This window comes from Taudactylus pleione, unplaced genomic scaffold (genome assembly GCF_031769625.1).
Source record: "Taudactylus pleione unplaced genomic scaffold, aTauple2 ptg000133l, whole genome shotgun sequence".
NCBI classification, from domain to species: Eukaryota; Metazoa; Chordata; class Amphibia; order Anura; family Myobatrachidae; genus Taudactylus; species Taudactylus pleione.
Window position 1 is genome coordinate 1,165,425 of NW_028284535.1, and position 21,298 is coordinate 1,186,722.

The following is a 21,298-nucleotide window of genomic DNA, read 5'->3' on the forward strand; positions in this document are numbered from 1 at the left end:
AAAAAAAAAAGAGTTTTTTTTTCTTTCTAAACTGTACTGTGGTCTGCTGGGAGACCATATGTCAGAGCAGCCACCGGAGCACCCCTAGGGGGCAGGGTTAGGTACCCCCAGGCAGAGGTTAGGGTCAGGCACCCCCCCCGGGAGGGTTAGGTTTAGGGAGTGGTAAGGGGGGGGGTTTAGGCACCCACGGGGGGTAGGATAGGGGTAATGCACTAGGGGGAGGTTAGGGTTAGGCACCACTAAGGGAGGGTTAGGCTTAGGAGGGGGGACAGGGGAGGTTAGGGTACTTATCTGCCTCTGTCAGGATCTTGATCCTGTCGGGCAGCCGCTGTCGGAATTTGAACTGGCTAAACAGTTGCCGGCATTTCAATCTCATTCCGTCTCAACACCCTGTGGCAAAACTTCATCCCCAATTCCAGGGGACGGGAATGCAGTGTCTTGCTCTCTCTAGGATAACATGAATAAAGGTACCCCCCTCTCGATGCCACTCCACCACACACACACCTGGTACTCAGAGGCGAATGCTTCCCTTGCCTCTGGGAGCTACACTACTACCTCCCTGTGTACATGGTTCTTCTCGCTTTCTTAACCTGAATTCTTGTTATAATCTCCGCCAAAGGACTCATGAGGAGGTTCATTTTCTTCAGCTTGTATTTACCAGAAATCTTACACTGTCCACATGCTATTTACAGCCAGGAAATGTTCCAGAGATTACAGAAGGCTGACGCTTCCTATTTTATTGAACAAACAAAAAGTTCTCTATCATATTTCTTATACTGGAAGCTCTGCCCACACTTGGGGAGTCTTTTGTTCCTGTTAGGGATTAAAGGGTCATTGTGTCCAGCCCTACGACAGAAGCGTATGCTTATGACAGGAGTAACAAGAGTTGTAGGCTTATGTCCTATAATAGCACGGAGAGAGCATAGAGATAGCATAGAAATGTGGCTTGTCGGTGGGCCTGTTTCCGATGGGGACGCTAATGCATTACACAGCTGCCGTGCGAAAATAAGCGAATGCTACAGCCAGGTGGTAAAGTATTGAGTCGCCCACCGGCGGCCTCGCAGATCCAAGCAAGTGCGCACAAACATTCATCGGTCACAAATCCTTCAATTAATCAACCATCTGAGTGACCCACCACTCCCCGTGACCGCCCGCAAACGGCCCCTGAATGTCAATCGCTCTGTGACTAAATCCTCACTTCAAGCGGCATCGCAAAGGTACCTTGGTGCATGCGCTGTCGACGATAATTGTCCAGTGTAAATAGCGGAAGTGCGGCCGCATCTGAATCAGGCCCAGTGTTAGCAATGCGAAAGTTGCGTTAACCTATTTGTGTAACCTATATGCAATAATATAATTGCACAAGACAACAGGACAGTGAGTGGCATGCATGACACATCGCACTCGGGACGCCATGCATTCCGCCGGTCTTCATATGTATGCCGGCGTTGGTAACGCCGGTATGCATGACCAGCACCGCAAAGGATTGCTCTGTCGGTAAGAGCAGCCCTTTGCGATGGAGGGACTTCCGGGTCTATGACCCAGAAGCCCCTCTGGCGTCCTTCTGCATATGTGCAGATGGACGCATGCGCCACGGAGGGTGCTGGGAGGGATCTGATTGGATCCCTCTATCAGCACTCTGCGGAGAGAAGCACATAGGCTTCTATGGGTGACGCCATCAGGAAGATGGCATTACCCATCACAACCAAGGCTTGGGGCATGTGAGAAATGCAGTCAAACCGGCATTTTTGGGGTTTGACCGCATTTCCCCCCTTCCTGCATCTCGCCCCGTGTCTTTACATTGTTATTAGGATATGTGAAAGATACACATTCCATATAAGACATAGGGCAAACTTACCGACTTTTAGGCAGCCAGGTCGCCTCTCTCCTCACAGCAGGTGGGCGGTGCAGGGGGCGCAGTGCCTCAATCGCGTCATCGTGGCACTGTGGGGCGGGGCTACGATGACGCGATTCCGTGTGTGGGGTGGAGGTAAGGGATGTGCAGGCCATTACAGGAGAGTAAGTAACTATGACATAGGGCCTCATTCAAAGATAGACGCTAATGTCGCTGCTGATTCAAATTTGTACGCAATGGCTGTGCGAAAATGTGCAAATATCGCAGCCGCCGGGATTTGTATTGAGACGCCCACCATTGGCTTAGCAAATCCAAGTGACTGCGTACACAGACGGACCGTCGGACGCAGATCAGACGATTATCTGACTTCTGAGAAACCCTATGGTCGCGTATAGTGGCACGCCCCCTGGAAACACTCGTGATTTGAGTCGCCGCTATCAGCTGTCGATAATAGAGCATAGCCAAAGGGGAGTGGCATTACTGTGCCGCGGCTGCTGATGCGTCATAGCTGAGACAAGGAGTCAGCAGAAAGGAGAGACGTAAAACAAGAACCAATCACTGTAGAAAGCTAATAATAGTCAGCAGACTATAACTGTCCTTTACTATTTATAATAACTGGTCCTTAATCCTCCTCTGGTTCCGATGAAGGCTCCTGTTTCCCTGCTGCACGGGCACTCATGTGGTGGTCTGACAACTAGGGGTAGCTGGAATCAGTATGATATACCGCCGGATGTCAGCCCGGCGGATGAAATACTGACGCCAAAATGCCGGCAGATGAAGAGCACGACAGGTGAGATAAGTAGGCTATCCCTTACCCTCTCCCCCCCTAACCCTCCCTTAGGTGTACCTAACCCTAACCTCCCCCCCTAGTGCCTAACCCTAACCTCCCCCCTAGTGCCTAACCCTAACCTCCCGCCAGCGGTGCCTAATCCCCCCTTCTCCTAGCCTAACCCTCCCAGGGGCGAGCCTACCCTAAGTCTCCCCCCCCCCGGGAGACCCTAAACCTAAACCCCCGGCTATCCGCTCTCGACGCCTGGCCTACCTACGATCGGTAAGCCGGGCGTCAGGATTTCGGCGTTGGGCTAATGATAGGCGTCGGTATTTAGCCGCCTATCATTAGTCCCATGCTGGGATTTCACTGTCGGGAAGCCGGCCGTCGTCATTTCGACCGCCGGCTTCCTGACTACATACCGGGTAGATGTCAGTAACCTGGCATCTTTCTTTAGTATCAACACTAATTGCTAGAAACAGAGCCAGGACTTATACCCATGTTCCATGCCAGCTGCAGTCACCAATGAGGTCACGGGGATCACCAAATGAGGCATAAAGATGGCAGCAGCAATAACGGTTAAGCTGATTTCAAGTCGTTACGGTCACAACATCCACCAGCTCTTTCGTACGGCCACGGCATCATAATTGTCCTGCCAATGGGAGACTCCAGCCGTTCATGTAGAAAATCCATGTTTGCATGTGGAGGTCCATCCCACCCGCTGCTTTTCCGTCCACAACCGTCATCATTAGTATCAGGACTTAAACAGGTGTCCCAACTCCGTTCGCGCGCAATGATAGAGCAAGGATTTTGGCCTACATGCCAACGACATTCCTATAAGAGGGAACAGTTCCTGGCAAGGTTGCCGACCAATCACCAGACAGTAACACCCATTTCTCGCAAAGTGTGGTTCGTTCAATCCGTTTGCAGTAGCGACCTCCGTCAGTAATAGTATGGATGATCCCGAGCAACGCGAAAATGCTTTCTTTGGCGCACATGTGTCGGTATCTGCCGATAAATCCGACTCAGAATCAGCAGCTGAACTGAGAAGGGATTCAGCAAATCTTCTAAATAGCCGTATCCTTGATGTAATGATCCTCTGGACCTTGGTATCGCTTTATAATATCTTACTGCCTTCACAATTTGTTTTTTATATATGTGTGAGAAGATGATAATATGGGAGGTAGAGCATAGAGCAGTGGTAGCGGTATACAATTGGGAAGCCGGCTGACTTAATACCGGCAGCCGGCTTCCCGACTGACACATCCCGGCGAGGGATGAAATGCCGGGCGTCTAGATGTAGACGCCTGACATTTCCCCGACGCCGGGAGACAGGCGCCCGGCATACCGATCGAAGGGATGCCGGGCGCCGCGAGCGGACAGCCGTGGGGGGGGAGGGTTAGGTTTAGGGCACCCGGGGGGGGACTTAGGGTTAGGCACCCCCCCAGGAGGGTTGGGCTAGGGGGAGGGAGGGTTAGGCACCCCTGAGGGGGGACTTAGGGTTAGGCACCCCCCCGGGGGACTTAGGTTTAGGCAGCGGGGAAGGGGGGGTTAGGGTTAGGCACTTACAGGGGGGGTTAGGGTTAGGCACTTAGAGGGGGGATTAGGTTTAGGCACCCCTAAGGAGGGTTAGGGGGTTAGGTTAGTTAATACTTACCTATCCACGATCGGGATTTCCAGCGCTGTCGGGCTTCCGCTGCCGGGAACTCTGCATTTGTCGGGCTGTCACTGCCAGGAATCGATTATCATACCATTCCGTGGTAGCCAACCCTGGTACTCAAGAGCTACCAACAGTGCATGTTTTCCAGGTCTCCTCACAGAATCACAAGTGATATAGGCCCTCATTCAGACCCACTCGCGAGCGGCTGTCCGCTCGCAAGTGGGTCGATGGTCCACACTGCGCATGCGCACGATGGAGGGAGCTCCATCGTGCGCATGCGTGAGACGTGACGAGCGAAGGACTTTCCTTCGCTCGGAGTGTCTCATCAAAGGGGGCGTGCTGTCGATGTTGACTGACAGCACGCCCCCTTTGGTGGGCGTGCCGGGGGCGTGCCTGCCAGACGGAGGCGTTCCCAAGGGAACGCCTACCGTCTGAAGCCGGCCCCACTGACATCACTAGTGATGTCAGTGGGAGTGATTTTGGCTCTGATAGAGCCAAAATCACTCCTGGCCTTGCGGTTGAAAAACTCAACCGCGGGCTTTTGCTCGCAGTTTCGATGGTCGCGATGGTCAAGACCATTGCGACCATCATCCTGCACGCTCGTATATGCTGTGGGTGGTGACCCACAGCTATACGAGCGTCCAGGAGGACGCTCCATATTAATGGAGGTGGGCCCTGATTCAGAGCGAGCGCTCTGGTCAGAGCGTCCGGCTCTGAATCAGGGCCATAATTAGCTCCACCTGTGAATCTTTTCAAATGTGTTAGTTAGTAATGAATTCACCTGTGCACCTGCTAGGTGGTCTGGATAACGTGAACTGTTGGTAGCTCACGAGGACCGAGGTTGGCTACCCCTGGCATAGAGCTGATCTAAACTGATCCATGACTGCCGCCTTGCAAAAAATGGGAAGAAAAACTGCAAATCCGATAAAACTTAAATTACTTAAGCTGCATACACACACAACGATTTTGTAAATGACCGATTTTATTAAACGATTATCGTTCATTTTTTCAAGGGAAAATCATTCATTTACTAAATGTAATGAACGATTGTTTTGAACTACAAAAGATTTTTGCATATTCCCTAATGAAATTCGTTGAGTTGGTCAGTCTGACTGAACTACAAACGTAAACACGCATGAATGATAATCGTTCATCGTTTTAACTTAGAAAGTGAACGATTTTTTCAACGATGAACGATAATCGATATAGTTTATCGATAATCGTTCAAAAAATGGTTGTGTGTGTATGCACCTTCAGTATATAAAAAAAGTAAACACAGTTTTCTTATATCGTTTATCGATAATCGTTCAAAAAATCGTTGTGTGTGTATGCACCTTCAGTATTTAAAAAAGTAAACAGAGGGGCTGATTCAGACCCGCTCGCGAGCGCAGGACGCTCGCAAGCGGGTCGATGGTGCCGAATTGCACATGCGCACGACGGAGGGAGCTCCGTCGTGCGCATGCGCGAGACCAGAATAACGACGGCCAAGCCGTCGTTATGGGTCTCGCACCAAAGGGGGCGTGCTGTCGATGGTGAGTGACAGCATGCCCCCTTTGGTGGGCGTGGCTGCCAGACGGAGGCGTTCCCATGGGAACGCCTAACGTCTGAGTCCGGCCCCACTGACATCACAAGTGATGTCAGTGGGAGCGATTTTGGCTCTGATAGAGCCAAAATCACTCCAGGGCTTGCGGTCACCGAGACCCTACCGCAGGGTCTCATCGCAAGCCCGATGGTCGCGATGGTCTTGACCATCGCGACCATCATCATGGACGCTCGCTATAGCTGTGGGTGGTAACCCACAGCTATGCGAGCGTCCATGAGGCCGCTCCATTTTCAGGGAGGAGGGCCCTGATTCAGAGCGAGCGCTCTGGTCAGAGCGTCCGGCTCTGAATCAGGCCCACAGTTTCCTGGCTATAGCTGGATATTTACATATAAATAATGGTAAATAATGAAATCCAACTTGTATGTGTTTGGCCTGGAAGACACAATATAAAATACAAGATATTTCCGTATTAGATCTTTCACTTATATACACTGAGCTCAATGTGAAACCAGCAAACAGCACAAGGTAAATATGTCCCTTAGAGGCTGTAAACAAACATGTCAACTATGGGTTTGGAATTACGGAATGGTGTTTATGCAAAGTAGTCCCGCGGTGCAGCTTTATAAAAAGAATTCTTTTTATCATGTGGCTTTAATCAGAGATGGCAGCCGAGCAGAACTGACACAGCCTCTGCGCGACTGACAGATCCTTTACCGTCTTCATTTGCACAGAACACAGGTGCCAACGTCTCATAACCCACTTCTGTGCATTCATAATTCATATCAGGCTGCTGAAATGGCACCAAACCTCTCTAAATGAAATGTGCCCTTCTATCACATACAGGCGAGATTCACACGTTATCGTAAGTCGCAGCAATGGGAGATAACAAACCTACCTAATGGGTTATCACTGTCTGTAAAATATAATTCACTGAACAAGTTAGGTAGGTGCTAGGTGAGCTTCTTCTGCATACTGGTACGCCAGCAGTTGGGTTCGTGGCGGTCAAAATACTAACAGTGGCATCCAGGGGCGTTTCTAGAGAGGAGGGGGCCTGTGTGCAGTCTCCGACACGGCCCCCTCCTCTCCGCCCGGCAGCCGGCTGCACACTGAGCGGTGCGCGGCCAGCACCACACTTATAGACTCTGGGCACTAGAGTGTGCCCAGAGTCTATAGCGCATGCACCGTTCACCAGGAAAATGGCAGTGGTGGCCATTTTCCCTGTACTGAGCATGCGCAAACGATGGGAAAATGGCCACGGTGGCCATTTTCCAGACGTTTTTGCAGGCGCAGACATGGGAGCGGACGTGGGACTCCGGAGAGGTAAGTTTTATGGGTGCAGGGTGTGCGGTGCGGGCCCCCCCTGGACCCAGGGGCCCGTGTGCACACCCTGCACCCTTCATAAATAACCCCCTGGTGGTATCCCAAAAGTCAGAATCCCGATGCCTGAAGGTAAGTAGCCCAACCCCTAAAAAAAAACCCAGCCTAACCCTAAAACTCACCTCCCACAGCCTAATCTTAAACCTCCCCCCCGCAGCCTAACCCTAACCCTTCCCCTAGTGCTTAACCCTAAACCTAACCATTACCCTACCCCTAATACTTACATACTGGAGCCTGGATTCCGAATGCAGAAAAAATTCTGGTGCCGGTTTTCTGGGCTCTGGCATCCCGCAGCCGGGATGGTGACTACATCTCCTGGTCGCCCTTTCCTGCTCACTCAATGCCAGGAGAGCACCAGTGGCGGGTCTATAATGGGTGCAGGGTGTGTGTGTGGGACAAGACCCTGGGTCCAGGAAGGTCAACACTGCACACTCTGGAGCTCATTCAGACCCGCTCGCTAGATGCATTCACTCGCTCCCAGCATATGCAAATCTAACGCACGCCCAGCAAGGCAAGCGATCGTACAGCAAGGCATTAGCATGCCCACTATGTCTTGGCGTGCGATCACTTAGTGTATGCAGACGCCCACCAGCCATTCATAAAGACGCCCACTTCTGCATGTCATCTCCTGGAAGTGTATGTAAACATCGGTACATCGAGCACCATCGGATGTGCTCGCAGCGCTTGAGGTTGACTATACCTTGCCGCAAGCACTGCAATCACTTCAGTGTGAAATACAACCAGGTGACGTGTACTATGACGCTGCCTGGTAATTATGCACGCCTCTGAAACGGCATTGAAAGACTCAGGCACGCCTGCGTTCATACCTCCATTTCTAGTGGCCTGCCCCTGTTACCACCCACAAACAGTCTCTCCTGTCACTCAATCAACTGGGCTGTCTATGCTGGGTGAGCGAGCGCTGGGTGAGCGCGCGCTTCCCTATCTTCCGCAGTGGTTCGCGCATGCTTGCGCAGATTGCAAATATTGGCCAGCTACAAGCGATCGCATCCTAGCGGGCGGGTCTGAATCGGAATCGGTATGATTTACCAACGGACCCATGCACGGCGGTTGGAATCCCGACAGCGGCATCCCGGCAGAGGAGAAAATCCCGATCGTCAAAGGTAAGTTTATACTAACCTATTTCTACCCCCTAACCCTCCTTTACGGGTGCCTAACCCTAACCTTCCCGCCCAGTGCCTAACCCCCCTCTAAGTGCCTAAACCTAACCCCCCCTTCCCCGTCGCCTAAACCTAAGTCCCCCCCGGGGGTGCCTAACGTTAACCCCCTCTTCCCCTAGCCTAAACCTAACCTCCTGAGAACCCTAAACCTAACCCTCCCCCCCACCGCGCGGCTATCCGCGCTCGGCGCCCGGCGTCCCCTCGATCGGGATGTCAGGCTCCTGACGTATGTCTAATGACAGGCGTTGGCATATTGACGCCTGTCTTTAGACCCTTGCCGGGATATGACAGTCGGGAAGCAGGCTGTTGGGATTAGGTCCGCCGGCTTCCCAACTGCATACCGTCTGAATCAGCTCCTCTGTACCCAAGGTCTTTAATAATTACCTCTCCATATACGAGCGTTAGCTGTGCAACACTGCACAAATTCACTGTAAAAATGGCATGGCGGGCAATTTCCCAGCGATCTGCGCATATGTAGTGGAAATATCGCCAGGAAAATGGCCGCCACGACGTTTTAACAGAGGCATGCGCATGCGTACAAGACTCTGGCACAGTAATAGAGTCTACTTGCCTATATGCCACTGGCTAGAGAGGAGGGGTCCCGGACGGAGACGGCAACCCGGTCACCTCCTCACTTGGTATGCCCCTGGATAGCACCACAACCTTCAATGAGCCTGTGTGTCATAGAGGTGCCTACTGATCAATGGTGGCAGTTATCATTGGTAGCTGGAAACTATCATTACTTAAAGCTGCATATCGCGCCAAATGATGATGGCAAAAGTTTCCGTTTCTGGTTCTGTCCCAGCAGTGCTCCTGCGTAAGCCAGAGGGAGCATAGGGTCTTTGCACGCAAGTAGCCCTGCCTATTGGAAGTTAGTTTTAGCGTATCTATAATGGCTGCAGGGTGGGACAGAAGGGATCCTACACCTATAACCTAAACCTGCCTCTCCAGGTGCCATTTTCTTGAAGATCTGCGCATGTACAGTAGAGAAATCACTTGGAAAATGTCGCCTTGACATTTCCCGGAGCTCTGCAGAGTAGTCTACTTGGCGCATGTGGCGGGAGAGAGGGAGGAGGGCCCGCACAGAGACAGCACATGGGCTCCCTCCTCTCTTAAACCGCCCCAGCTTTTAGCTGCAGGAAACAAGCTTTGAAAACTTTTGGTTTTCGGCGCTCGATAAATTGTACCATTGCAACGTCCCCATTTCCAGCTGTAGAGCAGGCCTCATCTATGTGACCGCAAGGCTCCCATCAATTCACTGGCGAACGTAGCCACCATCATCAACAGTGCACAATTGCACCAGCCCTTTGCTTGGCGCAATCTGATCCGACTGCAGTCAGACGGATGTCTGCCTGCGTTCACCTCTGAATAGGCCCCAAATCCGTCAATGGCAAACGTATCCTATGTGCAAATACCCCACTGCTGCCCAGTGAAACACACTCAGCTCCATGTGGCTATACGACTTATATCCAAACAAATCTGAGTTTCCTGTTATCGTTGCATATGAATCCCCAAAAAATTAGCTGTTTGCTAAAAAATTGTGAGCTCCATACCCAGACAGAATTGCGTGCAACGCAGAATCAGGCCCTGTGCCGGCTTTTACTTCCGGTGATACTCACTGAGAGCACATCCCCTCCTCTGACCGCGGCCCCAGTAGGTGCCTTTGTTTGTGTGGAATAATGTACTGCATGGCATAGGTGGATTTGCATGGAACTGTTAACGCGTGCCAGGGAAATAAGCTGTTTAGTACATTGTGATTGCTCTTATATACGTTCATACCCCTTTTAGTCAATTTTTTTTAACTATAAATAAATAAAAAACTAAAATACAAAACAATACTTTAAAAAATATATAAATCAGAAAGACTTTACACTCACCCCAGGTACTATGATGTTATTGTACTGCTTCACTGCTGCTGTCTACTATATAGTTAGAAAAATAAAATAGAAAAAGAGGGGCTTCCTGCCAGGGAGAGCTATTTATGTGCTATGCTCTCTCCAGGGCAGACGACACATGCTCAGCAGGAGAGCAATAAGAATAAAGGCAACAACAAAATATAACATTGGAGAACCTGGGGATGGGTTCTCTTTACAAATGCATCAAACACCTTCATTCCTGTTACTTCCCTTTCTGTCACCCTCACATACGTCATACAGAGGATGCTTGTGGGTACAGGGGACGCTGCATCATCATCATTAGTATTATTATTAATAATAATAATCTTATTAGAACATTTATTTAAATAGTGCCAGCAAAACTCCAGATGTGCTTTACAACTGGGAGCAAACACAGTAATAATAGTATGCATGGTGTAACTACCAAAGGTGCAAGGGGTACAGATGCCATGGGGCCCAGAACTGAGGGGGGCCCATCTTCCTTCTCAAAATTACATGTATTATATACATTTATCACCTTTGGCTGGTACATAGGGTCCCTTACAAACGTTTGCTTTGGGGCCTTCAAATAGAATCAGTATTTAATCCCAACGGCTGAATAGCCACCGGATCAAATACCGACAGTGGAAGACCGACGGATCAAAATCCCGACTGGGGCTGGTAAGCACCCTAACCCTCTCCCTACCCTAACCCTCCTGTAGTGGTGCCTAACCCTACCTTCCCCACGTTGGTGCCTAACCCTAAGTCCCCCTGGGGGTTATTAAACCTAACCCTCCCCAAACCGCGGCTACAACCTAAGGACACCAGGCTTCACTTAGTTCGGTATGCTGGGCATCAGGATTTCGGTGTGGGACTAATGATAGGTGTCGGGATTTCGACGCCTTTCTTTAATCGGGCTTTCAGTGTCGGGATTCCGGCGGCCGGTAACCTGACTACATATGCCAGGTAAGTAGATTACGTTGGCTGGGGAAAATATTAATAGCTTAGTTTGTGAAGGATTTAGAGGTGGCGAGAGGTCATCCAAGAAGATATAGCATCAGACATTCAATGACGAGGGCCAACAGAGATGGCGAAAGATCCAGAGGAGGGTAGATACATAGGGGTGTCATTCACATAGAGGATATGCCGAAACCCAAAGGAGTTTATTATTGGGGAGAAAACAAGATGAAGGCAGTGGCCATCGTGATGAGCAGGAGAATCAGTGTAGTGAGAAAACTCAACAGAGGAGGTAAGAGAGAGGAGTTAGGAGGCAGAAGGAGAATGTGGATCATGAAATTGGAGTGTTACCATCAGCCTAAATGATAATGGAGATGCCAGGGAATCAGCGCAACGTGCAGAGAGGAGCAATATGACAATCTGTACTCTAGGTATGTCAAACCATGGAAGTCTGAGTGTAGGAAGACACCTGGGAAGGTGGGGAAAAGAGAAGTCCAACCCCATCTTCTTTTCTCTTTCCAGGCCTGGATGTGCAGTATAGAGGACACCAACATATAAAAGGGCCGCAGGTCAGGCAGTGTCTGAGGGGGTAAGCCACGGCTTTGTTCCTGCCAGAGGGTGAAGGAAGGATGTTTGAGATGCTCATTATCCAGTTATATTGGAATTGGATCTGCTATACCATTTATACAGTTATAATACCAACGTATGTTGCTTCTTGGCAGAAAGTGAAAAAAAGAATAGAGTAGTCAACTATCCACATAAATTAAAAAATTTTCTTCGTGTGAAACTCACTCTCATTCGGTGCATGAAGGCTGTTGGGGGATGAGGCTTTGCTTCCATGCGGTAATCCTGAGATATATCATTCCGAAAATTGCTTCTGAAGTGTCCATGGAATCCACTGGGAAACTGAAAAACAAAACAAAGCAATTCATTTAAAATGGTCAAAATTCAGGGAATGAATAAATGCTGAAATGACAAATTTAGCTCATATATAAAGTGTAGGGATGTACAGAATTCATTCATTTAGGATTTGGCTAAATATTCATAATCATGCTCTTTGATTGAAGGATGAGAAAAGAATATCATCAATATTTAAGCCACATTAGAAGGGCTGTCGAGAGAATTCCCAGGCCCCTTCTCCCCCAAAGCAATGCATTTAACCTAGGGGCTGTGAAAGTGCTGTCAACCTCTGTTAGTTTGTTATTATTATCTGTTATTTATATGGCCCCACGAGGGGTCTGCAGTGCCTTACACAGTACATAGAAATAGTATGAACAAAACAATTGCAAGGACAACAAGGTTTATATACATTGTTGCAGCATCAGTCATAATACCCAGATATGCAGTGTCGGCTGAACCCAAGGGTTTGATGCCGTTGTGGGCAGTGGGGAGGAGATGACTGTATAATGGTGCATACACATGGTCAGATTTTTCTCCAGATCTGAATGATAACGATTTTAAAAATCGTTCAATCGTTCATATCTGAAGGAAAATCTGACATGTCTGAATGATGAACGATGCGCGTTCCCGATGGTCAGATAACGATATCTGACATCTGATGTGTTTGCAGTCAGATTTGGATGATTCCATTCATTTTAATGCAGTCAAAAATCGTTCATAGTTCAAATCGTTCATCAAATCGTTCATCTGACAAATCTGACCGTGTGTATGCTCCATAAGCGAGGGAAGGAAACGCACATGAGGAAAGAGGGCCCTGCTCGAGAGAGCTTACAGTGTAAAGCTTTGTCACATGTAGGAGCTGTCACCTTCCAAACTATTGATAAAACTATTGATTTGTTAGGTTGCTCTCCCCTTTGACAATATAACTCTGATGGGATAGCGGATAGGACCAGAGCCTGGTCTAAAACCATTGTTGGTTCCCACTAACTGTTTATTTCAATCTGTCAGAAGAAATTTCTTTCTTTGTAGTTAATTTACAGTACAACTAGCTATGTGCATTGCAAAGAAAAATGTCTCCCGATGTAACTGTATAGTTGAGTTTGTTACTGTCACCATTCTGTCTTCTTCTCTCTCCTATTGCCGCCATTTTGTAATATATGGTGTCCACCATTTGGCCTCCTCTTCCCCTGAGTATGCCATCACCACTTGTCCTCCTCCGTCTCCTGTAATCGTTGTCACAGTCACCGATTGAATTGTCCTTCTCACACACCGGTGTCAGCCGATGACCACCTTCCACCAGATCCTCTCCCAGCATGGATAACAGGAGGAACGACATACATGCCTGCACTACCAGAATGTACACAGAATACTCCCAGATTTTCCAGAGAGAATAGAGCAGCATCTCACTCCTCAGAGAAGTGGGCAGCCCAAGGGCACAATTATGAGATTCATGGTGGACCAGGCCCCCATGGCACCTTCCACCTGGGCTTCCCTCTCCGACATCTTGTTGACCCGGGTATATATTCAGCAAATATTGGGTAAGGGTCGGTGCAAATAGGGAGTATGATTCTGTCCAATCGGAACACATTTCAAAATTCCCACATTGACAAAGTGATAGGATAACCAGTGAGGATGGACCACATAGTTCCTTAGTAGGGAGGAGGGGGGCTACATGTAGCTGCCACTGGAACATTAGAGGTGGCCTAGCGCTGCTAAGACTCTAAGGCACCCCAATCGGAGGGCATGGCTACAGGCCCCTTGTGATGCTACCACACCCCCACCATAACAGGGCCACGCCCTGATCCCGCCTCCTGGAATGTTAGGAGTTATGTTTGTATCCTTTATATAATGAATAAATTAAAAAGTATATTGTACCTCGGTAATAAATCTATGACTAGTTTTCACAATAATCCCACTTAAATTAATATCAGTATTAAAATATCAGTTTCTACTAAAATGATGGAACATACTGTAGTAGTTGTACAATTAAAACAATTTGATAATTAAAACTTTTATTTTGTTTTTAATTGTCAGTTTTATCAGCTGACAATTGTCATTTTCTAGTGTCAGTAAGCATTGCTCATGCTTTGGCTAGATCCCAGCCTAAAAATTAAATCATTCCTATTCTCCCTTAATTCAATAATTACATTTGTGATGGGATTAATAGCGCCCGTCTATTCTACATTTTCCCCCTTGGCTTTGAGTTGACTCCATGTTTCAGACCTTACACTGAACACTCCTCACAGATCAGCCCTGTGTGCCGGCCCATGTCTGCGGCTGAAGCAAACAGCTTGAAGCCTCTGGGCAACCGTTGTTCATTAATGTTTTACAAAATTATTATTAGAATTCAGTATCGCGCAACTCATTGCTTTAATTCCCAAAGGAGATTATAATTCATAATTCATAGAGTCATTCTGCTGGTTCAAGGTTAACTGGAGCATAGCACATACAATAATCTTTTCTTTATGCAGACGCCCAAAAAGAAGATGTCTACATTATTTTGCAATTATGCTTACGAATTAAGGGCCCGATTCAGACCCGTTCGCTAGGATGCTTTCGCATGCAGCCTGCCGATGTTTGAATTGTGCGCATGCGTATGCAATACAGTGCGCCTGTGCGAACCAGTCATACGATCGCGAAGCGATCGCCCCTTGTGCATAGACGCCTCGCTAGCTTGAGTGACAGGATGAGATGTTTGTGGGTGGTGATGGGTTGGTCAATTGAAATGGGGGAGTGGTGGTGCGAATGCAGGCGTGTCCGAGCGTCTTAACGCTGTTTCAGAGACGAGCATAATTAAGACGCAGCGTCATAGTACACGTCACATGGTTGAATTACACACTGAAGCACTCTCAGTGCTTGCGGTAGGGTATGGTCAGCCACAAGTGCTGTGTACACTTTCGATGGCACTCGATGTTACCGATTGTTGCATACACTTCCTGGAGATGACGTGTATTACTAAGGGAAAGTGGGTGTCTTAAGACAGGCTGGTGGGCGTCTACATACACATAGCGATTGCACGCCAAGACATAGTGGAAGTGCTAATGCCTTGCCGTGCGATCGCCGGATTTTCATACTGCGTGCGAACGCATCTAACGAGCGGTTCTGAATCGGTCCCTAAGAATAAAGAGTAATGCATATGGCATTTGTTCCTCTATAAATCAATGTGAAAATGGTGGGAGGTATTATGTTGTACTCTATCCAGCTTTCCACAATACATTTGCGATATCACTTTGCTCTCTGCAGTAAACAGAGGGTGACTCAATGAGATTGCCTTTGTTTATAGATAAATAATTTCTATCTACAATAATTGAAAATACCCATTGTAGGCGTCATAAATGGTTTAACATTTTAATATTTCTAGGGCATGTACGGTACACCACTGCAGCCTGTGGAGCTGTCTGGATTGTCCTAAGGTTCTACTTCCTAGAGGTGGCTGCCCCACCCCCTAGGTGTGACAGTATGACATCACATATTTAGGAGGCGGAGCCCTGTTACAGCCTTGCACATGAGCACTTCTTTTATTCATTATTTTTATTTCTTAGCAGTTATTTACATTGCGCACACATATTTCACATCGCTTATATGGAGAATAGTACAGTCATCCAGTCCCTGCCCTAGTGGAGCTTACAATCTAATCTATATTCACTACCAAATGGCCGCACATACACAATTGTTTTGGGGTTGAAAACTAATTAACCTATCAGTATGTTTTTGGATTGTTGGAGGAAACCAGAGCCTGCAAAGACAGGGAGAACATACAAACTCCACACATATAGGGCCTTGGTGGGAATTGGACCAATCCCCTCAGCACTGTGAGGCAGCACTATGCCAGCTGTGTTTTCATTTTTAGGGTGTTTTTTAGGCACATTTCACAAGAGGAGACAATATCGAAGTGAAGGTAAAAATAGAGAAGTTTAAGCCATTTTGGGATCGCAAATATGGGCATATGAAGCAGTGTTCAAAGTGTAGTGCATTGCGTTCCTCTACACACAGGACTTTTTGATGCAAAACAATCAAGACAAGTGCACAAGCCTCTTTGGTGATGCCATCCTCCCCATTTGCCCTGGTGATCTTGGATTTCCACCAAGGTGCAAAGTTTTCTAATAGCACTATTTGCACTGGAACAGAATTTGCACCAGCTAACAGGAGATGACTACACATAGGGCCTAACTTGCACAATAGACACACAGGATTATTGAAATTATATCATAGGTTTAAGGCCCCCATACATCAGAGTTTGATTGCAGCAATTGTGCAATTTGCAATCGATCGTGTATAAAAATCTTTCCCTTTTTCAATCGATTGCAGAATTGCCACAATCGATTGAAAAAGGGAAATATTTTTATACACAGTCGATTGCAAATTGCACGATTGCCGCAATCAATCTCTGATGTATGGGGGTCTTCAGAGAGGGTGCATTGTTACCTCTGCAGAGTGGCACAATGTAGATTTCCACGCTGCATAAAGACTTGATAACATAGCAACCAATCAGATTCTAGCTATTATCTTCTAGAAGGTGCTATTTAAATGTTAAGTAGAATCTTATTGGTTGCCATGGGCAACATTTGAAATAGTAAAAACTCTCACTTAGTAAATTTACCCCTAAGCAATGTAATAAAAATCTTTAAATACTTAGAAATTATACGTTATAAAGACCTCACCACTCATGATTCACTTAGGGTCCGATTCAGACCCGCTCGCTAGGCTGCGTTCGCTCGTAGTTGCCGATGTTCCGCAATGCGCGCATGCGTATGCATCGCAGTGCGCGTGGATGAACTAGTCTATGCAATTGGGAAGCGTTCGCACGCTGCGCATAGACAGCCCGGCTGTATGAGTGACAGGACAAGCCGTTTGTGGGTGGTGACGGGCTGGTCGAAGAAAACAGGGTAGTGGAGGTGCGAACACAAGCGTGCCTGGGCATCCTAACGCCATTTCAGAGGTGTGCATAATTAAGAGGCAGCGTCATAGTACACGTCACATGGGTGAATTGTACACTGAAGCACTCACAGTGCTTGCGGTAGGGTATGGTCAACCACAAGCGCTGTGATCGCATCCGATGGTACCCGTTGTTACCGATAGTTGCATACACTTCCTGGAGATGACTTGCATAAGTGGGCTTCTTAAGACAGGCTGGTGGGCGTCTTACTACACACTGCGATCGCATGCCAAGACATAGTGGGCGTGCTAATGCCTTACCGTGCTGTCGAAACCGAATAATTGGGTAAGACAGAATCTGTTTGCCAATCAGGAAAACCTGCACGACGCCATCTTGTGAATGGCAGCAAGACTCCATTTTACATAAGAAAGCTTACACAAGCGCCATTTGTTCAAAAATACATAGTACACAATTCACAGTGCAAAATTGATAAAAGTAGCAATTTTGCTACTCACAACGCAAAGTTGCTAAAAAGTAGCATGAACAGCTGTTTTACAATCTTCCCCTAACACCTACCGACGGTGTTTAGCAGACATAAAATAACTTTGCAACACATTAAAATCACCACAGACTTATATTTGAGCAGTAGCAAAGTAGTGGTGTTTTCCCTGCATTCACATTAACACATACGCGATGTAGCAAAAAGTAGCAAATTAGTGGTGTTTTCCCTGCACTTCATGTTAAACATAGGAAAACGCAAAATAGCTATTTAGACGCACAGCCAGCTTTTTAGTGACCTTTCCCAAACTCATACTGGCATGCTCACACACATACACAGAAGCCTTTCCAACTTAGTGCTGGTCGCTAAGTGCCCCACAGACCCTCAAACACACAACACAATTTAGTGACATTTCTCCCCGCATACACATTTAAAAGCAATGTTCCCGCAGCGCAAAAGGAATGATTATTACTTGGTTTAATCGCAATGTCAGCATATAAAGAAATTAATGTTTTCTGTAACTATGGCTTAGTAAATGACAATTGGACCGTGTTTGGTGCCGTACTGATCTACTCTGTTCCCACAGCGTTCTGGTGGCACCGGTGAGAAGATCAGAACATGCGGCTATGAAATATGAATGTTAGAGAGAATAACTTCTTGAAATGTTGTATGCCATGGTTAGATTAGATTTATTATGCAGCGGGAAGGTGAACACAATCAGGCTGTTAGAGGCTGGGATGAGTCTTTGCACTGACCTATGAATTGTACCGTAACGGAAGAAGCAAGAAGAGGAACCAATGAGAACCTGCCAACGTATCCTATTGTATTGCTTATCCCAGTACGGGTATATATGTGAGTGCTCTGAAACGAGATGCCAGTCTGCGGTGTTCCTGTTATGCTGTTCAACGAAGGTCTCATTATTGATGCCGGTATCTGGTCCCAGAGCGCACACGTATGTATTGACTATACCTTATAACCTAATATTTGTACAATTTATTTTGCGCTCATTGTTAGATCATAGCGTGGTAACATCTGTACTTTTACCTGAATAATAATCTTTAGTGCGTTGGACCGCTATTCAACTGTCTTAGAGTTTTATTAATGGTATGATTAAACACAACGCTAATTAGCGACATCTTGTGGTTTTAAAAGGTATAGGCAGGTTTTGTCTTAGAGGTTCTAGGCAGGTGAATCTTAGAGGTTTATAGGCAGGAATGTACTAAAGGTTTATTTACGATTCAACAGTTGGGGGCTCGTAGGTTTATCATGTTATCTGATACACGGTAACACTCGGTCAGTTCTCACTCAGCAAAAGGGTGGAGGCGCCTTTTGAGAGACGCATTAGTCTTTCATTACCACAGTGTTGCTGAGAGCGTACTGCCGGTTATTGTGTAGAGGAAGCGCTGATCAGAATCCAGGGACAAGGAGAGAAAAGTCGTTTTCTCTCGTTGATAAAAGTTTAGAGGGAGTAGCATAATAGCGTTAAGATAATAACACGTGGGCCTGGTCGCATCACTGTGTATGCGACTAGTCGCACAATTGCGTACACATACTTCCGGTTGTGCTGCCACATGTTTGAACAAAGCCATTGAGGTTTTCATTTTTTTTTTCTATTACCAATATCTGGGTTAACGTGTATTTTTCTGCACAGGAAAAAAGTGCGTAACAGTGAATATTTGTTGAACAAAGTTAAGGGTATCATATGATCCTTAAAGGCTAGGTGCAAGGGTTAGTCTAGCCACTCGGTAAGCAGCTTTACCGTTCTATACACAGTAGCAGGTGTACATGTTGTCTTTGTTGTAGAGAGGTGCGTGAGAGTAGCTGACATACAAACTCTCATAGGTGTGGAAGTTGCCTTACTAAATCTTATCCGGGTGTGGAAGTTGCCTTTTTCAAATCTTATCCAGGTGTGGAAATTGCCTTACTAAATCTTATCCAGGTGTGTGGGCGCCGCCGACTTAAATCGTCCACAGGTAAGTGAAAGTGTCTTGATTGTCTTTCACCGGCTTAAATCTTTATTGAAAAGCATAGGAGTTGTCTCAGAATGGGAGCCACGCAAACAGTAGAGATGTTAGGCAATGATGTGCTGCTAATGGAGGCGCCGATCGGATCGGCCCGTCGTATCATGCATACCAAGTACGGTACTTATGCAATAAGGTATTGTGATTTATGGTTTAATATGACGAGGAAGAGTGTTAGACCGTTTCCCATAATTGGTAGTTTTGATAAAAATGTGTTAGACAATGTCCGGGAACACATCAGTTTGATGCGCTCCCGAGAGAAAAAGGTTAAATATTTTGAATGTTTAAAACTGTGGCGGCACGAGGGGGAAATGTGGCTGAAGGAGGTACCCGCGAAGCAAACAGGCGTCGCGGGCACAGTCTCGGGCAATGCGCTGGTGACGCTTGATAGCGCGCATGCACTGCAAGGTAGCGTCACAGAAGGTAGTACAGATGGTTCACGCGCACCACCGCCGCCTTATGCGGATGGGGGTGTAGGTGCAGTCAATGTAAAAAAAAACCATAAAAATGTAACAAGCAACTTGTACCCTCTCTTAAGCAATTATAAAGAAAATGTTTACGATATGGATGATGAGCCTATTGTAATGTCTGCCATTTCCCATGCTGAGCAAATGATAGATGCTGCATCACCACAATCACGGGTGGGACCGCCATCTCCATCGGTAACAGCAAGGGAAGTGTTAACACACTCTGCACCCGTAGAGGAAGTTGTTAATACCATACATAGCAGCAGCAGATTAAACCCCCAGCCAGGTAACCAGGTCAAAGGTAGCAGCGCTACCGGTCTGCATCCCATTCGGACAATAACTGTTCCAAATGGAAATGCAGACGCAAACGGTATAGTGCCCACGAGGGAAGTAGTAATGCATTGTCCTTGGACAAGAGCAGAACTAAATTCCATCATAAATGATTTCCCCGATCCCAAAAAGGAATTAGCCAAATGTCAAAGATTTTTGAGAAATTTGGGTAGTTCACATGAACCCACTAATAAAGATTGGCATGTGGTGTTAAGGGCCTGTCTGCCACGCAATACCGACGTGACAAAATTTATCACGGATTGTGTATTGGATGGTGACGTCCCCTTAACAGATCAAGTAAACCAAGGTAACATTTCCCGCATTGTAACTCAATTGGGTATATATTATCCAGTAGTAGTTAACTGGAACAAAATTTTCACCATTAAACAAAAAGAGAGTGAGACTGCAGAAGATTACTGCGATCAGGCTCTGCAGGCTATCACCCAGTACACTGGGCTAGAGGATATTAAAGATAGCACTCACCACAGGGGGATGATAGTTACGGTACTTGTGGACGGTCTGAAAGAGACTTTAAAAACTCGAGTTCAGACCTCACAGCATGGCTGGCGGGGACTTACAATAGATACCCTCATAGAAACCGCCATTGAACATAAGAACATCTCCAAAAAGAGAGAAGCCCAGAGCGAGAAACTAATGGCTGTCAGTATACAAGCTCTGGAGGGACTGACAGTAACATCACAGCCAACAGACACACTTGCACTTGCACACACACTCACTCTCACTAACCCCACTCAACAACAAACGCAACTCTATCCCACTAACCCGATGCAACCACAGGTCCCAGGCTATCCACCAACTTCTTATCCCCCACAATACCCTTACCCTCCCTATCCTTACCCATATCCACCACCTTTACCCTCTGCGCAAACCTCACAACACCACATGTCTCCACCCGAAACATGAACCTGTTTTAACTGTAAACAAACAGGACACTTAAGTAGAAACTGTACAGTAAAAGGAGTAGGGATCCCACA

General features: G+C 47.2%; 1 protein-coding gene across 1 annotated transcript in view; it reads right to left on the reverse strand.

Moving 5' to 3' along the window:
• The window catches only part of CIMIP7 (ciliary microtubule inner protein 7), a 76,169-nt gene that overhangs the window by 40,333 nt on the left and 14,538 nt on the right, over positions 1-21,298 (reverse strand). Inside the window, exon 2 of the mRNA XM_088473279.1 lies at positions 12,003-12,116. Within this exon, the coding sequence (XP_088329405.1) occupies positions 12,003-12,116 (114 nt within the window). The remainder of the gene's footprint in view (positions 1-12,002; positions 12,117-21,298) is intronic.